Raw genomic sequence first — 25,343 nt, forward strand, 5'->3', positions numbered from 1 at the left:
ATTGTTCATATTTTTAAGAAGGTTCTTATTTTTATTGAAAGTTAGTATTTTTGCAAGCAGCATTAAAAACATGGGAATACAATACCTAATCTTGCATCATTTATAGGTCTTAAGTCAAACTTGTCATGGCTGGAGAAGGAACAGTCTGATACACGCACTGTTTATAAGGGAGGAATATGATTTCTGGGGTGGGAGGTTTTCTAGAGGAATTGAAACATGCAGCTCATGCTGAAGTCATTGGGATTTGGATGTCTAATTAGTTTTTGTAAATAACTTTATGTAGATATAGAGTATTTGGTTTCTAGAGTTGTTTCTGTATATAATTGTTAATGATGATGACTGTGTTTGGACTGGCTTACTGAATCATCTGGACTCCTATAGTACAGACAGAACATGGGCACTTAACTGGTTACCAGTTTGTCTCTTCATTGTAGTTGCTTTATCCTCCTTTGATTGCTTCCATGGATTTTGTTTTGGGGTTTTTAGATCCCTTTAGGAAAATAAGTTTATTTTACTACTTTATTACTGTGTTTATACCATGAGTAAATTACCTTACTGGTAAATTGCAGTGAATAAATTCATGTTGTCAAGTCCAGAAGGAATAATACTGTGTAGGTGCCCTGCAACAAAGAATGAAGCTTTTGGAGAGAATGCTGACATATTTGTACAAAAGAAAATATAAACACTTTTTTTTTTTGCTGTTTTTTATTGACTAGTTCTCCATGGCTGAAGGCATATACTTCCCGAACATTTTAGATCTCATTTTAGGTATAACTGTGAGATATTTGTGGTTGGAAGTCATTCAGTAAATGCTATGCTGTATAGGAATCCATAATAAATATACTACTAACTCTAATTACTGAACCTAACATTATCATGTTAAAAACACTGAATTACTAGCTAGAGTGAAAAGGGATGCAGAACTTCCAGTGTTCAGCTTTCTGAAAGTCTGTTTGCTTTTGGCATGTCATGACCTGTTTCTACTGTAGAGTTTCCTCCGGTGTTATCCCATGGGTAATTGCAGGTGGTAAAGCAGCAGGGCAGTTAAGATTAGCAAAGCTCTGGCTTCTTATCCGTGATTCTTAGTGAAATGTTGAGGCTAAACATATGTTTTCATTAAGTGGAAAATATGTTTTTTTTTTCCCCTCTTTTCTTTCACAAATTAGAATACTCTTGGATTTTGGATGACAATAGTAAGAAATACAGGAAGAAAACTAACTCAGTGTGGTGTTAGAAAACAGCATTCACTTATTTGTCATGACCAAGTGATTACGTACCAGGTGACGTGACAAACAAGCGCGCTCTTTCTGAGCTCAGGTTCTAAGTTTAAACAATTAAGACATACATATGCAGTACATTGGCATACCTATTCATTCTTTTCCAAGAACTCATTAATATACGCTGATGTCCCTCTGGGCATGCGCAGTTGCATTTACAGTGGTTGTATGCCCACTTACTTTATCCGCATTTTTTCACCATCAGTTTCATCGCAGAGACTTTTGGCTGACCTTTAGCTGTTTTTCCCAGTTTGGCAAATTTCCATTGCTTGTTAGGCCGTAATGAGCACTTCCAAAACAATATAAGTGAAATCTGAGGAGGATGTCCTTGCACCTGTTGGGTGCAAAAGAGAAAGTAGTCTATTATGACCTCAGTGCTTCTTGTGAAGCAGAAGTAAGGAAAAACAAAGCTGTTCACACACGAAGCACAGTTGAAATGGGAAGTTTTAGAATTAGCACTCACTGATTCCTTTTTACTAAACTAATACATTGGTCCTTAAACTAATATACTGATCCTATTGCTAAACAAACCAGCTTATAATACACTAATCCTTAATGCTAAACAAACCAGTCTATAGCCTGTATCACTATCTCCCATGTTCAACTTCTAATTGCCTATTCTGATTTCCTGTTCTTTTCCCTTTCCTTTCTCTACTTTTCCCACAGTAGTAATGATCTCTTGAGCTGTTCTAAAACCATTGTTTGCAACCCTCTTTTCCCTTCTTTTCTTACAGTTTCTTTCAGTTATTAGCACCATCTCATGCTTTCTATTGTCTTCATATGTTTATTTATCTCACCTCTTTCATCCCTACATATTCTATTTTAGAGTGTCTTTCTCTTCTGTGTCTCCTTCAAGAAAACTCTGATTTCTAGTTACTGTAGAAACTTCATAGAGAAGATAGTAAGTGTAAGTGTAGGTGAGCAAAGTATAGAATCTCCTTAGTGCTCTTTTTCCTCTTCTTGTTGCAGAGAAGGAAATAGAGTGGGAATTTTTTCCCCTATCATCAGTACCTATAGTAAGGAAACAGCTTGCCAGTCTGTACCCAGACCAAGTGAACAGATTTGATTACTCTCAAAACAGAAGTAAAAGGTCAGTCTATTTCATGAAAACAAGTTGCTTTGTGCAATGATTTCTTTAAGTATTGCGCTCTCAGCATTTCTTACTGCCATTCAGCTGGATGATTTTTGTAATAATATTTGACACTGGATACTTGACTTTTATTTAAAATTGCAAATGATAATATATTTGTGGGTGTCATTAAAAAAAAAAGTTAAATGAAGACTTGAAATCAAAAATCAGTGTTTAAAAATAGGAGTTACTGAATCTTGTAGCAAGCATTCAAATAAAAATAAATAGATGGTTGTAATAGATAATGGCCCTTGTCTATATGATTAGTTTGTTACTAGACTTATGAGAATAGTAGAATACTTCCCCAGTTCTTGAAATTTAAAAACTTCACTTTGGGTAAATACAAGCATGCCACCTTCCACGATCCTTTAAAACACAGCACAAATCCCCATTTGTTTAAAATTCCACTGAGGCCTTGTACATTTATTACATTTGTAGTCTGTGGAGCTTTTAAATTCAGTAAGCTTTTAGTTGCCATTAGTGAGACTGGATTCAGAACCAGGTGGCAGAGATGAATAGACAGTGTGAACAATGCTTTGTTGAATTGCATATCACAATACTTACCCTGTTGAGATTCTTTTCCTCATACTGAAATGAGAAGTAGGAGGAGCACAGTGGAACACTGTATAATGCTAATAAATGTTTTTTTTTAAAGTCTGAAGTTTTTCTTTTTGTATCCTTGTCTGTTTCATTCTTGTCTAAATTCAGACTGATTTTAATCCTTCAACTCCTGTTATTTCTTGCAGTATTGCTTTCAATGCGCTAAACGTTGTTATTTCTGTCCAATGGATATTTCTGTTTCAGTGAGAAAGACTTGGTCCATTGTTGCTTCTGATGTTGTATTGTGGGAAGATATTGCGAGTATGAAGTACAGAGACACTTATTTTAATTTAGAGTACTTATTTTAATTTAGAGAACTGTTTTGCTTCTCTTCAGTATATTTCAGCACAAATCTGAGATTGGGTACTGAATTTTTGTTTGTCCTGAATGCTAGCCTATCTAAAATATTTGACTCCAGGGGAGGAAAATTCCTCTGGTGTGACATCAATTAATGTTATTGTGTTATATAGTAAGCATGAATGGCAGAAATCCAGGCAGTCAGACAAGGCATGTAACTTCAGGTTCTTTGGTTAACATAATTTGAATTGGTATAAGCTGGTTATAAAGCTTTAATTAATGCATAAAATTCCATCACTTCAGAAAATTAAGTAATATTTGGCTACTAATTGGAGGTGGAAGGAGATATGGACATATTCTTGACAATCTAGGAAAACTTTATGTAGATTTTACTTAGTTACAGGCTTTTGAGCTCTGATAATGACTTCTGGAGTATGGGATAAAAGAATTATTTACAAAGGTGACCTACTTCTGTTCGTGGTAATTATAAAGTACTACAAAGTGCTTTTGTCAAGTTTGAAGATAGGAAATTGGAGAGAAGGGAGGATCAGTCAATATTTTTTGAAGGTAGGGATGCCATCCAAAAGACTTCTGTAGGTTGAAGAAACAACAGGAACATTCTGAAATTTTGGAAAGGCAAAAGCAGGCCATCACCTGGGAAAGAAGAACTGCTGGCAACTGTACAGGCTGGGGGCTGGGAAACTACTGACTGAATCTGCCCCCTCTGAAAAAGACCTGGAGATCCTGGTAGACACTTGAGTCAAGGTGCATAGAACCCAGCAGGGTACATAAAAAGCAAAGCAGATGAACAGCATCCTGGTCTGTATTCACAGAAATACAATCAGGAGGATGAGAGAAGTGATAGATTGCTCTGCTCAACACTTCTCAGAATGCATATAGAGTTTGTGTCCAGTTTTGAATTTCCTATTTTAGGGAAGACTGCAGTAAATTACAATGGAGAGACATCAGACTGGTTGGGAGATAGGTTGTGCCCTGTGAGGAGAGACTGAGGGAACTGGACTTAATTCAACCTGGAGAAAAGACAGCTAGTAGCAACGTTCTAACACCTACAAGGAGCCTGGCTTTTCATACTAGCACATGGTATGACCCCAGGCATTATGTGAAATGAGATTCAGACTGGATGAAAAAAGAAGCTTTTTCATCATGAGAGCAATCATGCAGTGGAACAGCCTGGCCAGAAGGATTTTGCTGTCTTCATCCATGGAAACTTTCAGGACCTGACTGGATAAGACCCTGAGTAACCTGGTCATAATTCTCATTTCAGCAAGCACAAAGGTGATGTTTCTGGATGGCCTGAGGGGCAGACCAGCTGCTCTAACTAGATGAACAGACTAGATGAAGTTGAGAGATCCTCTGATATGACCAAGCTCAAGTCCAGAGCAAGAGGTTAGGTCTGTGAGTACATGTTAAATGCCAGGTGAAGAACCAAACAACCTCTTGTGTAAGTGTCCAGGATTTGCCTTTTAGAGTATTCAGTTCTCCATGTGTTCACATCATCTGAAAATGTGAATAAACAAGTCATCTTAAAATCTGTTGAAGAATTAAACATTCAGTTTTCTTCAACTTATTTCTGAAAGTTATGTATCTTCTCACTGATGTTTAACAAGATATAAAAAATAATTTTAACATCAGTTTTGCTTATGATAAATGTTAAATTGTCTGCCTATAATTACTTCATAATATCCTGTTTAAGATTATTTATCTTAATTTTCTATTTTCTTCTTGTATGTCTAAAGTAAGTAGTGAGCACTGCAGCAATTTATGGTACTGTCCACTTTAGAAGATTTTTTTATACTTCAGTTTTGACTAAATTTCCTTCTTTTTGGAAGGCAAGCTTGTGTATGTATGAAATTCATTGCTGCAATTTAGCTTTCGCACTAGATGTTGAAAATAATTCACAAGTAATTGTTGCCTTTCAACAAAAAATGATTACTGTTATTCAGATTTCTTCACCTTAATTTAGGGGAAATTGTATTTAGAGGTGTCAGCTCAACATGGTACTTCATTTTGTGATTTGCAAAGAACAAGTTTCATGTTTTAATGAATGTATTTCTCAGTAAGTATCAGCTGAAGAAAGCTGCTAGGCTATGCTGTTGTCTTTCACCTTTTTAAAAAAACTATACAGGTGATTGAAAGTGTGGGGTATGCTCTCATTGTAATCAGTTCTCACTGTATTTAATTTCGAATCAAACTTGCTCGTTGCCCCAGAAGACAATGACTGTCATCGCAGGGCATTAAAGAAGTGAAAATATTTCTAGCAAGTGGAAGCTAAGTTAGATAGGAAGGGCTTTTGTCACAATAGTGAATTGATGTGCTTATCAGTATTTGACCTATAAAGATTTGCACTTTCTCTCCAACATAAAATAACACTTTTAAGCACTACTGACTTCCATTTTACTCGAGCCTGGCACTTTTAAATGACTTTTACTCTATCTTATCACATTAAAAGTCAAAACAAAGCCACCACTAAACATGAACCTTCACAGATGTTAGCAGAGTTATAGCAGTTGTTTTAATAGAGCAGAGCAGCAGCATTGTTTCAGGAAATGAGGGCAAATATCTTCTCCAGTGGAAACTATGGGAAGAATTTAAATAGAATATTATCCGCACTAGAATTTGGTTACAGTGGTAAAACTAAAGCCTATATGTCCAAAATAACAAGAGATCTCTCTATCGCAATTTTAACTTCAACTTTGTCTCATTCTAAATAAGATTGATAGTATAGAGACTCCATGTCTCTGTATGACCAAGGTCAGTTATTGCTTCAAAAAGTCAGCTAAATAATGAAATAGGAGATAATCAGATTTCCTGTACAATTTCTGAACCAAAGGTGCTTCTGGTTATGCCATGAAAAAAATCACTCAGGGTAGGTTTCTTTTCTGCTGCATTTATGCAATATTAAATGTTGAAATTTGAATATTCTCTCTGATGATATCCTCAGGTTTTTAGTATCCATATTCAATGTACTTTAATATGTTTTTCCTATCACTTCAGTCATTTAGTCTTTCTAAATGTTTTGGTGTCTGCCTCGTTAGTTATAGGTGATGTGAGTTTTAGGGCAGACGAAGTCAAGCAAAGACTGATGTTTTAAAAAAAAAAAATTGAAAAACTACTGAATTTTAAGCCAACTTGAACATGATAAAGTACATTTGTTAAAATATTAATTTTGATATATCTTTCTGTATCCATACAGTCTTCATTTTAATCAGTGAGAAAGTGATGAGGGGAATTAGATTACAATATATTCATGAGTACACTTACTGGCAGAGTACATTCAAAGAACAAAGATCCTAACTGTTTAGAAAGGTTTGCAATATCAGCATTAATAGAGCTCGTAGCAATTTCTCATCAGAAAGCAGATTGTATTCCACCTCTAATTAACCACCTGTTGAGATTAAGAATAAGTGTGCTGTCCAGGCAGGAAGTGAAAATGAAAACCCAGCATTTGAGAAAGTAGAAACACTATGAGGACCTCGGATCTGTGTTACAGAGATACCAACAAGTAGTAGTAGTTGATGCTTCTGTCGTGGGAGTGATTAGGAGACTCACTTCTGAACTGTATTTAATCAGACAAACCTTGGGGAAATTTCTCATGGTCAAATTAAACTCACAGAATTAGCAATCTGTGAGACAAACTTCTCATTTTTATACTAATATTTAATAAAGGAGATAGGGAGAAAAGCAGTAGAGACAAGGACTTTGAAGAAGTCTGTTGGGTAGCAGTATTAGTTTACAGTTTCATGAATAAAATAAGAGCTTTCAGCCAAGGCTTAGAGGATTAAAATAACCTGTGAGCTATATTATTCACTTGGGTTTCACGAGGGGATATAGCAAGCATCACTTCAGTTTTATTGTGCAGATGTCTTACATCTAGACTTTTTTACCAGAATCTCTGGAGTTTTTCCTCTTTCATTCTGGGGTTATTTCTTTGTGGTTGAAGAAAGAGACTGGGAGAGGTTGCAGCTCATTAGTCACTTGCCTGTGCATTGTTGGAATAGCCATGATATTTAGTGCAAATCCACTAAGTGCTTGGTAAATCAGCTGGCGTTAAAACTCTGGGGGTGAAGGAGAAGTGAAGAGTACAGAATTTCCGTATGGATTAATTGGACAGAGAACATTGATTGATTTGTATCAATCAGTCTCTCACTCTGGAGTTCAGAATTAGGGCTGCAACTTGGGGCAGTACTCGGACTGCTCTGGTGGTACTGGTACTGATCACGGAGCTGTAATTAGAATGGAATCAGCATGAAGAGCAAATTCTGCCCTGGAGATCCAGGATAGATTCTGTGATAGCTAGCCCAGATTGAGTTCTCTGTTGCTATTGTTTTCCTTCTAACAGCTATTTTTTAGGTAGTTTGTGTATAGGTTGACAAACAGCAGCCATCCTGCTGAAGGACAGTCCAGGCACAATTCTGAACTTGCATATATGGAGTGGAGGTTTTTGACACAAAGCAGTGTTGTACTAAAAAGTTCATTCTTTCTTGTACTTGCAATTTACTCTAAGATGTCTGCTTGTTTTTTTGTTGTTGTTTTTGTTTTTTTCTGAAGCATATAGTTACTTTGGCAACCCCAGAAAATGATGTAAATGTTTGTGAACAATGTGATGCTAAACTGATATAAAATACCAAGAGTGTTAAAGGGAAAATTATCTAACTTGATATTAGGAGAAAAAACGTGAGGTAGTCTTCCTTGTGCTTACTGATGGTGGCACATATTGTTCTAGTTTTCTTTAAGAAATGGCTTTAAAATCTTTTGGTGGTTAGAAGCGTTAAATTCCTCACGTTGCATGAATTTATTTCAGACACTTCTTTGTAAGTATTTCAAATTTATTGCAGGTTTACCCAAATCATATTGCAGTTAGTGGGAATAGCTGAAAATCATTTCCTGCAAGAAATTAGAAAAGAGATCGGTACAAAAGTTGTTTAGATGTGTATTGTTTTTGACCTAAACAGCTGCATTCTTCAAGATAAAATTATTCTGTGTGTACATTTCAGTGGCTACCTAAAGGAATGAAGTTTCCTTGGTTTTAGCTTTGCTGCTGGGCTTTAGTGTGCTTCCACATTTTGGGTACTGTTTATATTTTATCATCTTCAGAAGATTGCATATATTTAAGAATGTACGTAATGGACAAAACTAAGCACTCAGATAAGATATGGACTGGAAAGACTGACCACAAGGCAGTGTAAAACAACTTAAACCACCAAGCTTAAAATACGGTAACTACTGGCTCAAAATCAAACTGGCAGCCATTCAAGAGTGGTGTTCCTAAGAGGCTGCTGCTGGGTCTGCTACTATTTAATAACTTTACAAGTGACCGTGAGGATGTGACTGAATGTACCCTCTTTTTGTGAGTTTGTGGATGATGCTGAATTCTGATGACAAGCAGATGTGCAAAAAAGAAGAGTTACCATAAAGTGGTCTCAGCAGGCTGGAAGATTGGATTTCTGTGAGATTTAACTTAAGGGAGTTAAATCAGTGGCTGGGCTCTGAGAGGCTGGAGATGCTGGTTCTGCTGGAAGACCAGTAGGCTTTTCATAAATCAGCAATATGTGCTTGCAGCATCAAAGTCAAGCTGTCTGGGACTGCAGCATCAAGAGTGCAGCCAATAGACCAAGGGGTGTAAGCATTTTGCTCCATCTGGTATTTGTTGGACTAGAAGTGGGGTACTGTTTCTGATTTTCTTCCCCCCCAGTTTGAGAGAGGCATTGAAAAAGTAGAGAGGGTCTAGCAGAAGGCTGCCAGCATGGTTGAAGAACATGGTAAATGAAGAAAGGCTGAAGGAATTGATTTACTTAAGCATAGAAGAGAGTAGGGTTGGGGGGATCTAATCACAGTCTTTCAATACCTGAGAGATAGGTACAGGGAAGATGGATGTTCTTTCCTTACATGGCTGTATGGTGACATGACAAGAGGGAACAGGCACAATTGCACATTGCTTCATGGGAAATCCCATATTGGTATAAAAAATAACTCTATGCTGGGAGATCAACTACACAGATTGGCCAAATAAGTGGTAAAATCTCCCTTGCTGGAAATACTTGGGAATGGGCTTAGTAGGGGCCTTTGGTAACCTAATCTAGGGTCTTGATTTCAGTAGGAGACCAAATGAGACTTGTTTGAACCTAGACATTACTAACATACTGTGAAAATAAGGAGCAATGGAATTAAGCTTGTCCATGTAAGCTTAGTTTCATCTTCTCACGCTCATATTTTAATAACAGATACAGAAAGTTTGGACTGACTAAAGTGTCTACATAGCTTCTTAGAGAGAAAGTATGCAAAGTTGTTCAATGCATTTAAGTGGCTTAAAAGTTTGTCTTGCCAAAATTCCTGTGACTTTGATTTGGCTTACAGGGTCTGCTTTTAATTAAGGGGTTGAGTGGAAGAAGGGAAGGACTACAGTAGAAGTTTAAAAATATCTGTATTTTAGAGCTGCATTGAATGTTGAGGAAAATATCCTTGTCCAAATTATGAAAGGATACATATAAACTCTAAAATTCTTGTGTTTTATAGGAGAAGTTTTCTCTCAAGCAAGAAAATATAAAAGAGTATTTAGTACTACTTTGCAGGAATTTCTTGTGTTAAGAGAGGGGATGAACAGAAGGATCAAACTACAGCAAGTTGCTCTGCGATGTTTCTGAAGGACCTTGATCTTGAACAATCCTTTGAACAAGCCAAAATTAGAAAGAAATTTTCTGAGAACTTTTGCAGTTTATCTTCAGTAGACTCTGATTTTTCTCAGTACTTTTTAAAAGTCTTAGCATATAATTGCATATCTGGATGTTGTCTGTGGCTCTGCTCAATTTCTTTGTCATTATATGACCAGAAAAGAAGTAAGCAAGAACAAAGGGTACATTGATAGGCTGTGGCATTATCTAGTGGTATTTGCTATAACTTGAATTGTTCATATATTCAAAACACCATGATCTGTTTAGATAATATTGTAGAATGTGCAAGCTAACAGCATTCAGAAAGCTACCTTTGGTACTCATCTTTAGAAATGGTTTTAGAATGCTTAATAATGCTGTCATTTTTACTACAGGTTTGTACTTCTGTGGTGTCAGACTTGCTGTGCAATAGGGACTGTGTAGATGGTTGGGCAGTTGTAGGACATAACAGCCAGGATTAAATAACAATAAAGGATTCACTGAACTGCACTAATAAATCAGATGTGATTACAGTGCGACAATGCATATGCAGAGATTTGAAGAGGCATGCTGGTGAATAGGCTGTACTCCATTTGCTTATGTTGTCTTTGTGTGAGGTAAGTGAAGATGATAGTATATGTTCCTAAGTTATATGAAATAACCTATGAAGGCAGTAATAATTGAGGAGGTTGGATTAAATATTCCTTCATTTTTTATGCTATGTCGCCTTTTTTTTTTTAGTTCATCCAAAATTCTTTTCTGATATTTTGTAACAAAATTACGGTTATATGGTTCTCAATAAAATCTTTTGTTTTAATGCTCAAATAATGGAACATTTAATCAACTGTTTCTACTTTCTGCTTCTGGAAGAAATATGGAATGCAGTTTTCTCTTCATTGTTTGACTTTTATTTGTGCCTGCCTTTCTCAAACTGTAATTTTTTTGTAGTAATCTCAGTTTTGTAAGCACTTCTATGAATTAAGAAAAAATAGCATTTTGCAGAGTAGTTTGTTAGTCTTAGTTCTCGGTCTGAGCATATACAGTATCGCATAGGTTGCTATAGTATTCTTTCTTCCTATCATATAATATTTAGTTTCAAAGAACTCAGAGCTGTCCTGTCAAACTTCTTAACTCAGCCATTTTCTCCCTTATGTAGCTACATTTTTCAGATAGGTAAAGTGAGGTAAGGTAAATAGCTGAGCAGAAGAATTTCAATAGGAAAGCCAGGAATAAAAACGGGGTGGTAGACATAGTTTATCCTCTTATCAGTGCGTTACCTTTGGTCTCCTTTTCATGCATGATAGAAACTGCAGATAGAACTTACTGTAGTAAAGAGCTTCAGAATAGCCACTTGTTTTTTAAAATTTTGTTTTGAGCTAGGACCAGAGATGGTGTGAAATGGATCATTACTTTCCTGATGCTTAAACTGTTCTTATCATAGGAGCTGTTGGCATATTTTACAAATGTTCTAACTTCAGGCAGGCTTGGTTTTATATAATATCTCTATAACCAGATGTAAACTCCCAGAGCTGGGCAAGGTTTTCTCTCTCTGCTTTGTTACCATATGCCTGTGTTTGCTGAGGCAATAAAGTACTTGGCCCTAGGGACAGTCCGGAAGCCAGGAGATTCCCTCCTGGTAGAACTCACCGCCAGTAAGGGCTCATCTGAAGTTGACAGACGTCATTTGAGAAGCTGCTGTTTCAGTTCTTCTCATTATGTTTGCTTTATCAGTGCCACAGTTGATATCCACCACTCTTTTTTTTTTTTTTTAATTTTCTTTTAATTTCCCAGAGTAATCCTTTAAAGTTTTCTGCATGAATTTTTTTCCTGTGTCATGAGAAAAATAAATCTTCCGTGTTATATAAATGATCAGGATTCTTTGAGCCTGGTTGTTATTTCTGGATGTAGTTAAAAGATGGATTTTTTTTTTTTCCATATGGTTCTTTTCCATTAACATATGGGTCTATTTTGTGGTTTTGGGAGATACAGTGATCCATGGCTCTGCGTGTCCTGGAGCCAAATTTTGGGATTTTTTAAATTATTGTTTAATTAACTACCTAATTCTGCAGAATAGGAATTTGAATTATGCACATCCACTTCCCCTACTAATTTATTTGTAATATTACATTATTTTGTTCTATTTTTGTGTGCAGCTTATTCCTGTTTCTGTAAATAAACCAGTAAATGATTAGAATTATTTCAGTGGGGTGCATGGTGGATATATACATACATACTTGCTCACATGCAGCCTCAGTCCACCCGCATCTGTGCAGTGAGAAGCACTTATACCACTGATTCCTTGTCAGTAGTGTCTTTTTTTTTTTTTTTTTCTCCTTTTTAACAAGGTTCTGGTATTTGAAATTCTACCAGGTAAGCCCAAGAACATCAGGGTGGTTCTCTCCCACCTTGGGCAAGTCAGTTAAAGCTAGTTTGATTGAATGCATATTAATTCCTGGGCTTTCTCTGCCTTCAGTTCAGGGGAAGGATTATGTGGCTTAGAATAATATTCAGAGCAGCCAGTTTACTAAGCTGGGAACAGCCTACAGCTAACTGATAGAAGTAAAAAAAAACCAAAAAACCCAAACATCTCACACAAGAGAAAGAAAAATACCCCTCTACTCTCCCCAAAAAAAGCAACCCAACAACTCATGCAAACCTCAAACAGCAAACAAAACTGTGTGGACTCTCAGGTCTTCTGGAATTTAAAGTTGTTTATTTCTGTGGACTCCAGGCAGATGCCTTTGTCTTTTTCAGATAAAAACCTAGAGAAATTTTGTAAGGCTGGACACAAGTAAAATGTTTTTTATTTCAAGCAAGAAAGATGACTTCTAAATGCTCCATATCTCTTATGGTTCAAACTCCTGCCTAGTGACAAGAGAACCAAATTTAGATCTTTTAAGTCTACTGTTTGAAAGTACATTTGTCATCTTCAAAGAAAAGCCATCCATCCTCAGTAGGTTGTAGAACAGATTCAGTGCAGTACTATACTATTCTTGGCTGTCATTGAAATTGGGCTCTGTTATGTGATGAATGTCACTTTTTTGGGGGGAGCCTAAGAGATAAAGCCTGAAAAGGTACAAGATGTTATAATCGAGTGCTTAGAACATCCAGCTCTAGGCGGGGAGACTGAAGTGTCTCAATTAGCTTTCTCAGGAGTGAACTGAATATAAAATACAAAAATTCCAATGTTATGTTCCTTCACTTGTTATTCCTTTGCAACTCCATTTTTGTTATATCTTATTAGGTTGAGGACTTAAAGCTTATTGCTCCCAATAGGTGATGTGGCCTTGCCTCACACAAAACTAGCAGTAAATAACCTATTTAAGGAGTGTACTTCCAACAGTAAAGCAAAACATACAGTGCATCTGGTGCATTAAAAGTACTCCAGTCTCAAAGGGTATTTAGTACTGTATGTGGTTACACAAGTGAGGAGACTCAAGGAGACAAGAATGAGTTGGTTGTGGCTCCTGCCATGCAAACCAGTGAGATCCACAACAATGCATTCTTAAAATTCCAGAAGGAATGGATTTCTGATGTCTCTATAAAGAACAGAATATCATTGTGGGGCTCATAATCGATGAGTTTTTCCTAATTAAAACTCAGTTATTTTAGCAGGAATAAAATGCAGCTCACAAATTGTACCTTCTGGGCAGTACAGACCTAATCAGGTTGCAGTGACTATACTAATACACAACACTGTCATTCCAGATTGCAGCTGTATCCAGTCTTAGTATTTTTATAGATTTTCATGTCTGTAGCAACAAGACGTTAAGTATTTGTGTTTATTTTTAACGTTTTAATATTTTTAATATTTTCCTTAGTACAAACAAATCAGATGTACAGAACTTCTAGTATGCTACTCTGGCAGTATAATAAGGCTGGAAACTGCTGCTATTAAAGGTGTAAATTTCCTAGGAGCATCTGTTATTATTGTCAAAGCTTGTCATATGAATTGTGTTTGAATCAGAATCTTGGTACATTTAACTAGAATTGTTTGCACATCTAGACTGAAACTCCTTAAAAAGTTTAAAATGTTAGTATGCTTAAAAGAAGAGCATGCTAAAGTAGGCAGTGGATGTTATTCGTTAAGGAAGTTAGGATCTCCTATGTATTTATCATCCAGCCTTAGATCCTGCTCTTCTGTTTCAAAACATGTGACCTGCTCTTGCAGTGTTTCAACAGGAGCTCTATATCCAAATAACTCTTATGAATAAATTGTCTTATGAATAAGCTTTCTGCTTAAGTGCCTGGAAGATGCACACAAAACAGTTGATTGTGTCATTGCCTGCTTTTTCAGTAGCTGTAATTCTGCCTAACTGAGAGTAGTGTCCTCTAAAACCAACAATGTCATCATTAATTCATCAGAAACACAGCTGTGAACTTTTATCCTTTTTTTTTTTTTTTTGCCAAACCAACTGGACAAAGAAAATTCCAGTGTGCAGTAAAGAAAGTTTCAAGCAATTGGGGTGCACTGGGCTTTGTGTTTAAGCCATTGACCTTGTAATGTGATCACACAGGCTTTTTGTAAATTAATCTTTTAGATCTTGTGAGTGACATGTGAACTTTGACTTCATGGGCAAAACACAGATTCCAGCTCTAGTGGAGTCACCTGTATCCCAAATGCATGATAAATTGACACAACTTTCTTTCTGAAAAATGTGAATCTTCTGGTGCTTTTGTGTCTTTTACTAAGAGAAATATTAGACGTTTTCCCCTTTTTGTGCATTGGTGTACGTTAGTGAAGTCAGCAAGATTATTCTAACTTAAAATGATTATAGATGGAATAATTTAAAATACATTTTAGCTATTCCTATAGCAATTACATGTTTCAAATTGCAAAAATGTTGACTTTCCTGGAAGCTACAAACAGCCATACTGTTTTACTTTTTGGTAATTTGTTTATTGTTTCTAGAGTTGTATTAATTTCTTTGGAAGCATAATTTCTTAGAAACAGTGTTTACATAACTTTTTGAATTACGTCTATTTTCTACATGAGCTTGTTTGTCAGAAAATGGTTGAAAAATTCAAACACTAAAATAGTCTTGCATCATCTAGATAGCTTTTAAAATGCTTTTCTTTTTACCGTAAAACCATTAGATTACTACATTAACAAAACAATTTTTTTTTTGCTGGTGCAGGAGAGTTGGTGTTTCTGTGCTTAGAACATGCTCATGAGTGCTGTTTGGTTTCCTGAGCACCTGTCACTTGACAATGAGAAGTACAGGGACCTGCCCTGTGTAGTGGGCAGGTTGAATGCCGTCCTTGCTTCAGGTTACAATAACGTAGCCATCTCTTTTTTTAGCACTCAAGAGTTTATCAGGAATGGAGGAGGAAAGGAAAAGGGAGGAGGGAAGGAGACACGCGAACTGCATTGTCACATCATATATCTTTGGGAACATAGCTTCTGTAGTCAACTCAGACCAGTCATATCAGCTCTGTAAAGACCTGTCTTTCTGTCTCTGCAGATACATGGATCTATGCTTGTCATTATAGGAACCAGGATAATACAAGTAATAATAATAAGACATTGCAACCTTTCAAATGCATATACTTTTCTAGATGTCTTTGTTCTGACACCTGAGACAGGACCTGTGACTGAGAAAAAGAACAATAGAAGATACTTAAAGTGGTTTTTATTTCAAAGGCCTGGAGAATTTAAAACTGTAATGAGTTTAGTGGTGAAGTTTTCCCACTCTCTCTCGAAAAAAAGGAGGAGGCTGGCTCTTCTACCCAGTCATACAATACTTGTGCTATTTCTAGTTAGGCAAGATCATAAAATACAGGTAAATAAATTCATCATTCCAGCAGGAGTATGGTCATTGGTGCAGTTACACATTTACTACGTTTGTTTTAGAAGCCTGAGGAAAACCTGCTATGGTTTTAATAACAGTTAAAACTAGGGTTTACTTTAACTAGACCTATAGAAGAGTAATATTTGTAGTTAGACAAAAAATGAATAATACAATTGTTTTGCATTTCAGATTTTTTTTTTCTAAATAGCTGTCAAACATTAAGAGCATTAATAGGTCAATACTTGCTTTATCTTGACTTTAACTTTTTTATTGTTATGTTGTAAATGTAAATTTTCTGACATTGTGTGTTGAAATATTTCAAGGTTAAACTCACAGTCTTGTACTTACTGGAAGGATTACCCTCAGTCAGGAACGGGTGCAGGCAGGCTTGAAGCACCAAATGAAATCTTTTCCCTGAGGTAATATTGTTCATCACATTCTTCCTAAAGGTTTTTGGTTTTCCCTTTTGAATGGAAATAGAAGAGCCAGATACAGGTATCTCATTTCAAAATACTCTTCCATTCTTTAGGAAAGGAAAAGATTATTCATTATGCTCTTTCTTTAAGAATGTTTTTTCAGCACTGTGTAAGATGCATGCTCACACTGACAAGCACAGCTGCAACCTAGCATTCCCTGTAGAAACTTTGCTCTTGCCCTGTGGCAACAAACCCCTCCAGATGTAAGAAGTAAACCAAATTCTGTATCAGTTCTTCTTTTGACCTCTCGGAAGCAGAGGCTGAGATGTGGCAAAACTATCCCAAGTCTTACACATTCATCTATACTCATGCAATGACTTTGCTCTAAAAAGCAGTGACAATTTGACAGGTTTTAGGTAGAATGTTCCTCAGAAATATTGTCCCACAGATATTCATGTTGCTAAGTGGAGGGGTCAGAAACGTTTTGTGAGCAGTCAGTGGGAACTCTATTTCCAAATGGGAAGGGACTAAATAGTGAATTAGGACCCCATATTTGCAATACTATATACACTTTTCTGTTTACCTTGTGGGATGAACTACAAAACAAGGAAAACTAAGCCAGAGTAAAAATTATAGTAAGAAAATCACATTTGTGAAAGAAACTGTTGTTTTTCTGTTTCCTTAACTTAGCTAGGTAGGCTAACTGTCTTACTTCACTAATAAACACTGCTGTATCTTGTTATTCCATATACAGCAGAGCTTTCTTCATATTCTCTCCCACTAGTAGAAGTATATAAGAGAAAAAATCCATCTCCAAAATGCATATCGCGGTTCAGGTTCACGGTATATCTTTGTATGTCGTATAGACGAAGTCAGTATTCTGAGATGCTGTGATACACAGGGCCAATTACAATAAGATTCGCTTTAGAGTTTCTCTAGAGAATATAATGAAATACGAACTCCTAGAATACATAACGCATTATTATTTGTGTTTTTCAGCTTTAGACTATGATTGCTTTGGCTGAGTCTTCATGGCTTACTGCTCTTTGGGCCAGTCCTTCTGTTTTTAGTGAGACTAAACTACACTTAATTACTTAAGTCATTTAGATGTTTGTGGCTTCCTTGTTTTCCTCATTAGTTTGAGGGATTTTATTACTTCTATTGGTACTTTTATTACTGTTATTGCACTTGCAATGAGGTAACGTATGTTATGAAGAAGCAGATCTCCATGTTATTGTTTTTTTTCCTATTTATATTTCTCTCCAAGAAAATACAGACTGGTAAAGTATTCTTAAAATCTCAAGCTGCAGAATTTTTAAATAGATATAATAAGAAACCATGGTAGCATTATGCTGCATTGTATCTATTTACTGAGGAAAAAATAAAAGCCAAGATGAGCAAAAAAGGAAAATATATATATATTTTAACAGAAAACAGCTGCAGCCACATCAAGGCATTTTTGTCTGCTCTACTGGATTTGCTGCAAATTAAAGCCACAGTTTAATAACATGCGCAGAAGATAGTTCTGTGGAATGAAATGTGTTAAATGCTTAATAACAAACACTTAAAAACACAAAACAAGATGTTTAGGAAACTGTTTCTAAGGTTCTTTTTCTTCAGTTGAGGCTATAAAATGAAAGTCTTATTCAGTCCAATTGATAGTAAATGCCAGCTCAGGAATTTATCTTATGTTTTTACAGATACGGTCAGTGTGCTCCAATTAAATTTGATTTCTAATCTAAGAATACTTGGAAGTATGTGGAGTCAAGTGCTGTAAAAACAGGGAATGATCCATTGGTTGAGGAAGATTTTAGAAATAAGAGAAAATATGATGCAGTGACTCATGCAGCACAATGCTCAGCTGTTTTTTTATTGCTGTTATTATTTTTAAATGCAGAAAACTGCATGAGCCAAGTGTTGAACTAATCTGAAGTTAGAAGAACTGAATTCTTGCAAAACACCTGTTGACAGCCTTGAAGTAGATAAATTTTGAATTTACATCACAGACTTTTATCATAGTTTTAAACAAGTATTTTTTTACAGTACGACTTGGTCAGACATCTTCATTCTTCATCTTTTTAGTTATTTTAGTTATGTTTACTTATGTTATGTAAAGAGTGGCTGATTATTATTGTTTAGTGACTACTTGGGTTTGTTGATTTTTCAATGATGTATGCCTTTTACTTGAAGTCTGTATATCTTTCCCTCTTTCATTTCACTCTGCAGACTTAGTTGCTTAGATAGTAACTCTTCCCAACTACTAATTGGACTAATTTATAACTTGGACAGCAAAAATGTTTTTGTTTTAATATCTTCTTTTTTAATATTTTTCTTTTGGTGTGTGTATTCTAGTTTGTTTTTTGAGGGTGACGCTTCACTGGACTTAGTCATAACTTCACACTCAGGTATTTTAGGAAAACATTAGTTAAATAGGAAAAATATATCTAATTTCATTAAAATACAGATTAAAATAATGTCTGTTACTCTTTGATTATTCTGTCTTCAGTTATCATATAGAATGTATTCAGAATTCCCTTCGTTATTTATGAACTACTTGCTTTGTTGTGTAATACCTACAATTTCCAAGTTAATTAGGTACTAATTTATTTTACTGTGCTGCAACAGTAGTTCAAAACTCAGTAGACTTTCTTTTATAACTCACATAGGTCTTATGTTATAATAACTCCTAAAACGAAAGGAAAAGGCAACATACTAATGGAGCTATATTTGGTATTTTAACAGTGTAGGTTTGAATCCAGTCTCCTCAATAATGTTTAGAGTCTAAACAGTTCATGAAAGTGGAGCTTCAGAATAACAGTCTTCCTCAAATGCATGCACGCAATTGTGAAAAATAGATGTGTAATCTCTTAAAACTTTAAAATATTTATTTTTAACTAATAAATGGATACCTGATAAGAATCATAGGAGCTTTAGACCTGTGTGGCATTTCAAATTTTATTTTCTGAAGTTAACTCCTTAAAACTTTGGTAAGGATGTACAATTCAGGTTTTGGTGCCCGTGTGTGAGAACTTCACTGCTAGTATGCAGGCAGTTGGAAAGTGTTATAGAACCTGTAGATCACAAGCTACATGGAAATGAAACTAAACTTGAAAGCTACAGAAATGAAGGGTAGGAGGTACATCTTGGCTGCTCTAACAATTCGAAATAAAGCTTTCTGGAATTTTCAAAATTGTGAAATCATTTTCAGATGCTTCCAAGCAGAAATTCGCAGTTAATGAAGAGATTTTGGCCCCTTTGTATCCTAGCATAACACCAACAAAACTCCATAGCTGTGAGTATTATCAGTTAGTGTCTGTGTTATCAAATGAAAAGAAAATGATTGTGAAAGTTATTTTAGGTTTTGTGTTTTTTTTTTTTTTAATTTACCCCTGGCAGCCAGTAGATTCCTCTTTCTGAAGCCTGCAGGGTGTGGCATAGATGCTGAAGCAGTTTTTTATTATTTGCACATTTAAGCCACAAGCAATTAACTGGGTATTTTTGCGAAAGATAAAATAAAATAAGCCTATTATACCTCTTTGTAATGACTAAAATATGCACGTTTAAATTGTTTTTGCCTGCAAGGACTTGTCATAATTATCTGTACATTTATATAGCCCTGTGGGCTATCTGTTAAAAAAAAAGAAAAGAAAAAAAGAAAAAGAAAAAAAAAAAAAAGAAATTAAGTGCTGCAATTACTGCCTCTCCACAGTTTCACCCACTTCCTTGTTGTCTGCTGGGTCTGCTGATAGTTTAAAGAAAGTTGTGTAAACTCATGTCTGCTTTTAATATCTATTACGATTTCTCTAGCAGAGAAAGGGGAAAAGGTCCTTTTTTTTTTTTTTTGTCTATTTCCCATTTATTAATGAAATTCATATTCTCTTTTAAATTGTTGATGGTGTTTTAAGGCTGTTTGTTTGGTTGTTTGTTTTTCATGGGGTATTTATTTGTATCCATGCACCTGATAATGGTTATTATGTTGTGGTTACAGTGTCTCATGATGTTACAAGCTGAATTCACTTTTTAGTCAAGGATGTTAACAGATGTCCACTAATCTCTTCTATACTTTCCTTTTTTTTTTTCTTTTTCCTTCTCGTGTTCCTCTCCTTGTTGTTGTGCCTGAGTATTTCAGTCCCATCTGCTTTCTGACTTTCATTAGCAGCAGTTACATAAAATGAACTACCAGACCTTTTTCTTCTGCCATTAAACAAGTATAACATGGGAAAAAATAAGAGAAAGGAACATGTAACAAACAGCAGAAAAGACAGCAGATGGAGGAAACAGTTGTTTATGATACTTTCAGATAAAGCAACAAAAAATAAACACCTGCCAGCTACCTAAGTCCTTAAATAGTCCTGCCTTTCTAGTGCTGCTTCATGTACTATGTGTCGTTTTATGGTTATATATCCTGAAGTATTTGTTTTTCTCCTCATAGTAAAATCTGATGAGGCTTTTTAGTGTTAGTCTGTCTCTTACTGTGTAAATGTGGAAAACAATCCTAAATCTTTGAACTTGCAATCCATAGTCACAGCAGGTCTGTCCACAGCTGCCTACAAGTTTGCATTCCTACCACATGCAGTAAGGCTTTCTCCGCAGACCCATGTCACCGAGGAATTCAGTGAGGAACAAGAAATCTTCAGTCAGAGAGGTGCCACGAATGCGTGAAAAAAATAGCCTCACATAAACAGTAAAGGTCATTAGCAGGCTCTTCAACTCCTGACTAGGAACTAGTTTTTTGGATCATTAACAGTAAAAAGCCTAGGAAATGAATAGGACTCAGTGTCCTATTAAAAATTAGCCAGAACAATTAAAAGGTTTTCCAATTTCTAATGGGAACCAGGCCTAATAGCTTGTTTTCCCTTGTCTAGTACTCTGTTTCTGCATTTTGAATTACATTAATTTTATGTTCTCCTATTTTTAAAAGAATATTTTAAAGTATTTTTTCTAAATTGGTGTTGTAAATTATTTACAGTGAGGGTAGTGAAGGCTTGGGAGAAGTGGAATCTACTGTCTCCCAAAGACTGCTTTACTGATCCTAAGCCTTGTGAATCTAAACTAATAAAGTGATCTATGATGGGATTGCTTACGATGTGTACAAATGTGTACTTTACAGCCACCTAATACAGTTACAGTATTATGAGACCACATATATTAAGATGCTCATTTAGTTGCAGAGGCATAGCCTCTTTTAGAGTGAGATGTCTCTCCTTAGAGGATTACTTGCTTCTCTGAACTCTTTTCTGATTTCAACAGCAGCCTTTCTGCTATCATTTCAATGTAAATTTCTTGCTCTTGGTTTATGTGTAAATTACTCATGGCTATTTAAGAACTATTTTCTCTCCTGCTGCATGCTTTTCCTTAACCCTAAAATGATTTTGGCAGGAGAAAATTGCAAACAGTGAGGCTTTATTATTTTTAAATTTAATTTTTATGAGGTGTATTAAATACGTTCCTTAAATGTGCATTCTTGCAAACATGTCTTACGTAATGAACCAAAGAGAGGAAGAGACAAAGAAAGAACAAAAAACAAATAGTGTTTTATACTGCCTTGCCTGCAAGCCTGCTGCTCAGGAGGAAGATTCCCATACAATTACAAATATTTTTCACTCTATAGCTGTTAAAGTCATTTCTCTTTCCACTGGCCTTAGGTACTAAACCTCCCCACCTAACCTTCAGGTAATAATCAAAGTAAACTCTGAACTAATTGGTGATAGAAGCCATATGATTTTCCTGAAGGGAAAAAGGAGAAGGGAAATTTGTCCAAGGGAGAGGAGATTACAGATAAATGAGTTGGCGGTGGTAGGGGGAAAAAAAAGGACAGAAGAAAGGTAAAACAAGATGATCTCCATAACTGTGCTCATTCTATGCTTATTCTTTCTCACCAGATGCAGAATTCCTTTCTACAGTGAGTGAATTGCCTGGTCATTAACATAAAATTAACTCCAAATGGTCTTGGCCAAGAACTTTGAAATATGTTAGTATAGAACCACACACTCAAAAACGTGGGAATCCATGTGGGTTTCCAGATGTGAGAATATTCTATGATATAAATATAGTTATGTTTACATAGCATAATATTCTGTTCTTTGATAATACCCTAGATGTAGCTGTGCTTCCAGTAGTGCTTTATACTGTGGATCTATACCTGAGTGAATGCAACTGTTTCTTACAGAAATTCCATTCCAATAATAACTGTTTGTAAATATACATTGTCTGCAAGTTAAAATACTCCTTCAAGAAATCTAAGAAATTCAACATGCCAGGAGATTAGGTTGACAGGGAAAAATTTTTTAAATTCCACATTTAATTTCTGATTTTTCACGTTTTCATTTTCCCTCTGTGATGTATTTTCATCAGTATTTTCTTCACTAGGATTAAAATTTAAAGCCTAATAGAAGAGTTTGAAGAGGTCATTTTTTTTTCTCTGATACTTAAGTAAGTGTTCACTGCTTAAGGTTGTGGTTTGATTTTAGTTATCAAAAGTATGATTACCAGATTTCATGTTCATTTATATAGAGCTGACTGCATACAGTGGTTTTTTGAGGCTTTTTATTATTGCTTAAAGGCCCTTAAAGTCTCAATTTCTTTAATACAGTACCCTTATGTTTTCTAAGTGAACTCAAAGTGACTTTGTGAAAGGAATTGCTCTATATAGGAAAAGACTAGTGAAAAAAGGTTGAACAAATCTATAAAACACATAAAGTACATAGGTACAAAAAACAGTGCCTGAGCTGTACAGTAATCAGTATTAGTACTCATTCTTAGATATCATTAATGTGTGTACATTTAAATGTGTTATGATGATTGAAAGTAACATGAAGTGTCTTTCTGATTCATTCTGTCGTAACACTTCCTTTAACAAAGAAATAGTATTTTCTTCTGGACGGAAATCTTTCCCTCATTCATGAATAAGTATTCACACATAATCCATACACCATTGTGCTACTCAGGCTGCAATCTCATCTGGTTGTGATCAGAGTCATACTACACATCTACATGGATAAGAGACCTTCAGGATGAAAATTCAGCTAGAGATCTGATACTGATCTTTCCTGTGAAATGACAGCAGTTCCGGTTACGTGTAGTGCTCATTATCAGAGTGAATAAAGTTATTATTTGACACGGAGCAGGACAGCTTTAGGGAGTTTATCAGATTGTCAGCTGAGCCTATCTCTTGACCATTGGGTAAAACCAAGCTTTTGGTTGTAGAGAGCATCTTTTCCATTTGATGTTGCAAATTACGAGGGATGCTCCGAAAATAATGCCTTCTATTTTATTGTATTGGCCCATGATGTCAGAGGCAGATGTTGGTGGTATGGCAGTGGAGATTGAACCTTCCTCCCAGTATTCCATTACATTTTGTTGTTGTGTGAGAGATGGCAGGAAAGGGGCAGTCTGACAAGATGGTGTCTGACGTGGAAGTGCATATAAAGCAAATGTGTGGAATTGAATTCCTCCATGCAGAAGAAGTTGCACCCATTGACATTTGCACAAATGCACGGATCAGCTAACAGTGGTAACTATGTTGAAAAATATTATTTTGTAGCTGAGTATTTGCTATAATAAATAGTGTTACTGTGCTCTTTGGATCTGTTGTAGTTTCCACGGAAATAGGAGGCATTACTTTTGGAGCAATCTACGTGTTTATAATATTTTCATATGAATATATGGCTATATTTGGTATATCACATATTCTGTGGGCATATGTGTATCTAGAATACATTTTGACTTTTCATTATCAGCTTGAAATTGTCAGGTCGTATTTTTCTTCTCTATTACCAGGGTGCATTAAGGATTTCAAAGGCTAGAACCTCTCATTGCAAGCTTCAGTAAACAAAACGTCCTTTCCTGTTCTTCGCCATACCAGCTAATATCAGTCATAATCTTCAATACTGAGCTTTAAGAAAAGTCCAGTATTGCCCTGATAGTCAGAAGACTTTTAGCAATGCGTTGTTTTGCTTTCACTGACACATATGTGTGTCTGCATGTATACATAGCAAACCAAAATATATGAAAAAATAAACCAGTGATATCTTGCAGAAGACTCTTTGCAAAATTAAGGGCCTCTCAGTGCCTTTTGGATAGCAGGCTTCTTTCCTAAATTTCAGCACCTAATCTATCTAGAACCTAGTGGAGATGTTACGTAAACTATGCCGTTATGTAAATATATATTTAAATTCAGTTTGAATTAAAAAAACATTGGTATAAACTTAAGACTTCTGCCAGTGCTTTTGTATCTCAAACTGTTTTATGGTGCTTCTTTTCATTAATTACATTTTGACAGAAGAAAGTTTTTTTTTTCTTTTTTTTTCTTTTTTTTTTCAGATTGAAGACAAAACGGGCCTCTCTGAAGAGCAGCTTAAAACCCTTCTGGAAGAATGTATGCAGCCTCAGAGAACAATAAGCAACGTTACCATGCCAAAGTCTCAGGAATCTCTTTCTTGTGGATTAAGTCCCCCTTGTTACACAAGTCAAGTCTCCATTCTTCACTCCACATCTACTCTTTCCAAAATGTTAGTTGAAGACCATATTGTAGGGATGTTAACAGCTCTGGAAAAGGCTGGACTTGAAGACAAAAGCTTATGTGTTAATGCTGAGAGTGAAATCCCTAGCTACTATATCAGCAAAGCATTGGCTGATAGTCACTTATCAAAGGATTCACTGGCCCAAACAGAGGAACCTGATGACCTAGAAGTTTTACAGAAGATGAGAGATAAGAGTATTACTGAAGGTTACTTTATGTCAAGAGCACTCAACACTGAAAGGCTGAAGAAACCTTCTTTCTTGGGTGAACCATTATACTGCATCAGCATGAACAATGAGCCATCCACAGGGCCTGACATTCTCAGCATACCACTGCAAACCAAAGGAGGTGAGACCCTTAACAATCCTTTAGAATAGGCTTTTGATTGTGATGAAAGAAACAAGCAGGTTCTCACCAAAGGTATGCACCAATATGCACTGGCTATTATGGTAGGGCAAGGAGGTACTTTTATAAAACGCCAAAAATAACATATGCAAAATAACAGAATGTTTATCAGGATTCTTCCCCTGACAGTAACTGGCTGGTTAGAACTCCTATGAAATATAGTAATGATGGTGATCAGTTCTCTCAACAAGAAAATGGTATGCTTACACTTTTGATGATCTTTCTGGTAGTAGGAAGT

The 25,343-nt window shown here is 35.8% G+C and overlaps 1 protein-coding gene across 1 annotated transcript in view; it reads left to right on the plus strand.

Annotated features, from left to right (window-relative positions):
* Positions 1–25,077, plus strand: part of FSIP1 (fibrous sheath interacting protein 1) — a 65,286-nt gene extending 40,209 nt beyond the window's left edge. Inside the window, 1 exon segment of the mRNA XM_040701175.1 lies at positions 24,502–25,077. Within this exon segment, the coding sequence (XP_040557109.1) occupies positions 24,502–25,077 (576 nt within the window).
* Positions 25,078–25,343: the final 266 nt, after the last annotated feature.

The sequence above is a fragment of the Gallus gallus genome, chromosome 5 (assembly GCF_016699485.2).
Source record: "Gallus gallus isolate bGalGal1 chromosome 5, bGalGal1.mat.broiler.GRCg7b, whole genome shotgun sequence".
Classification (NCBI taxonomy): Eukaryota; Metazoa; Chordata; class Aves; order Galliformes; family Phasianidae; genus Gallus; species Gallus gallus.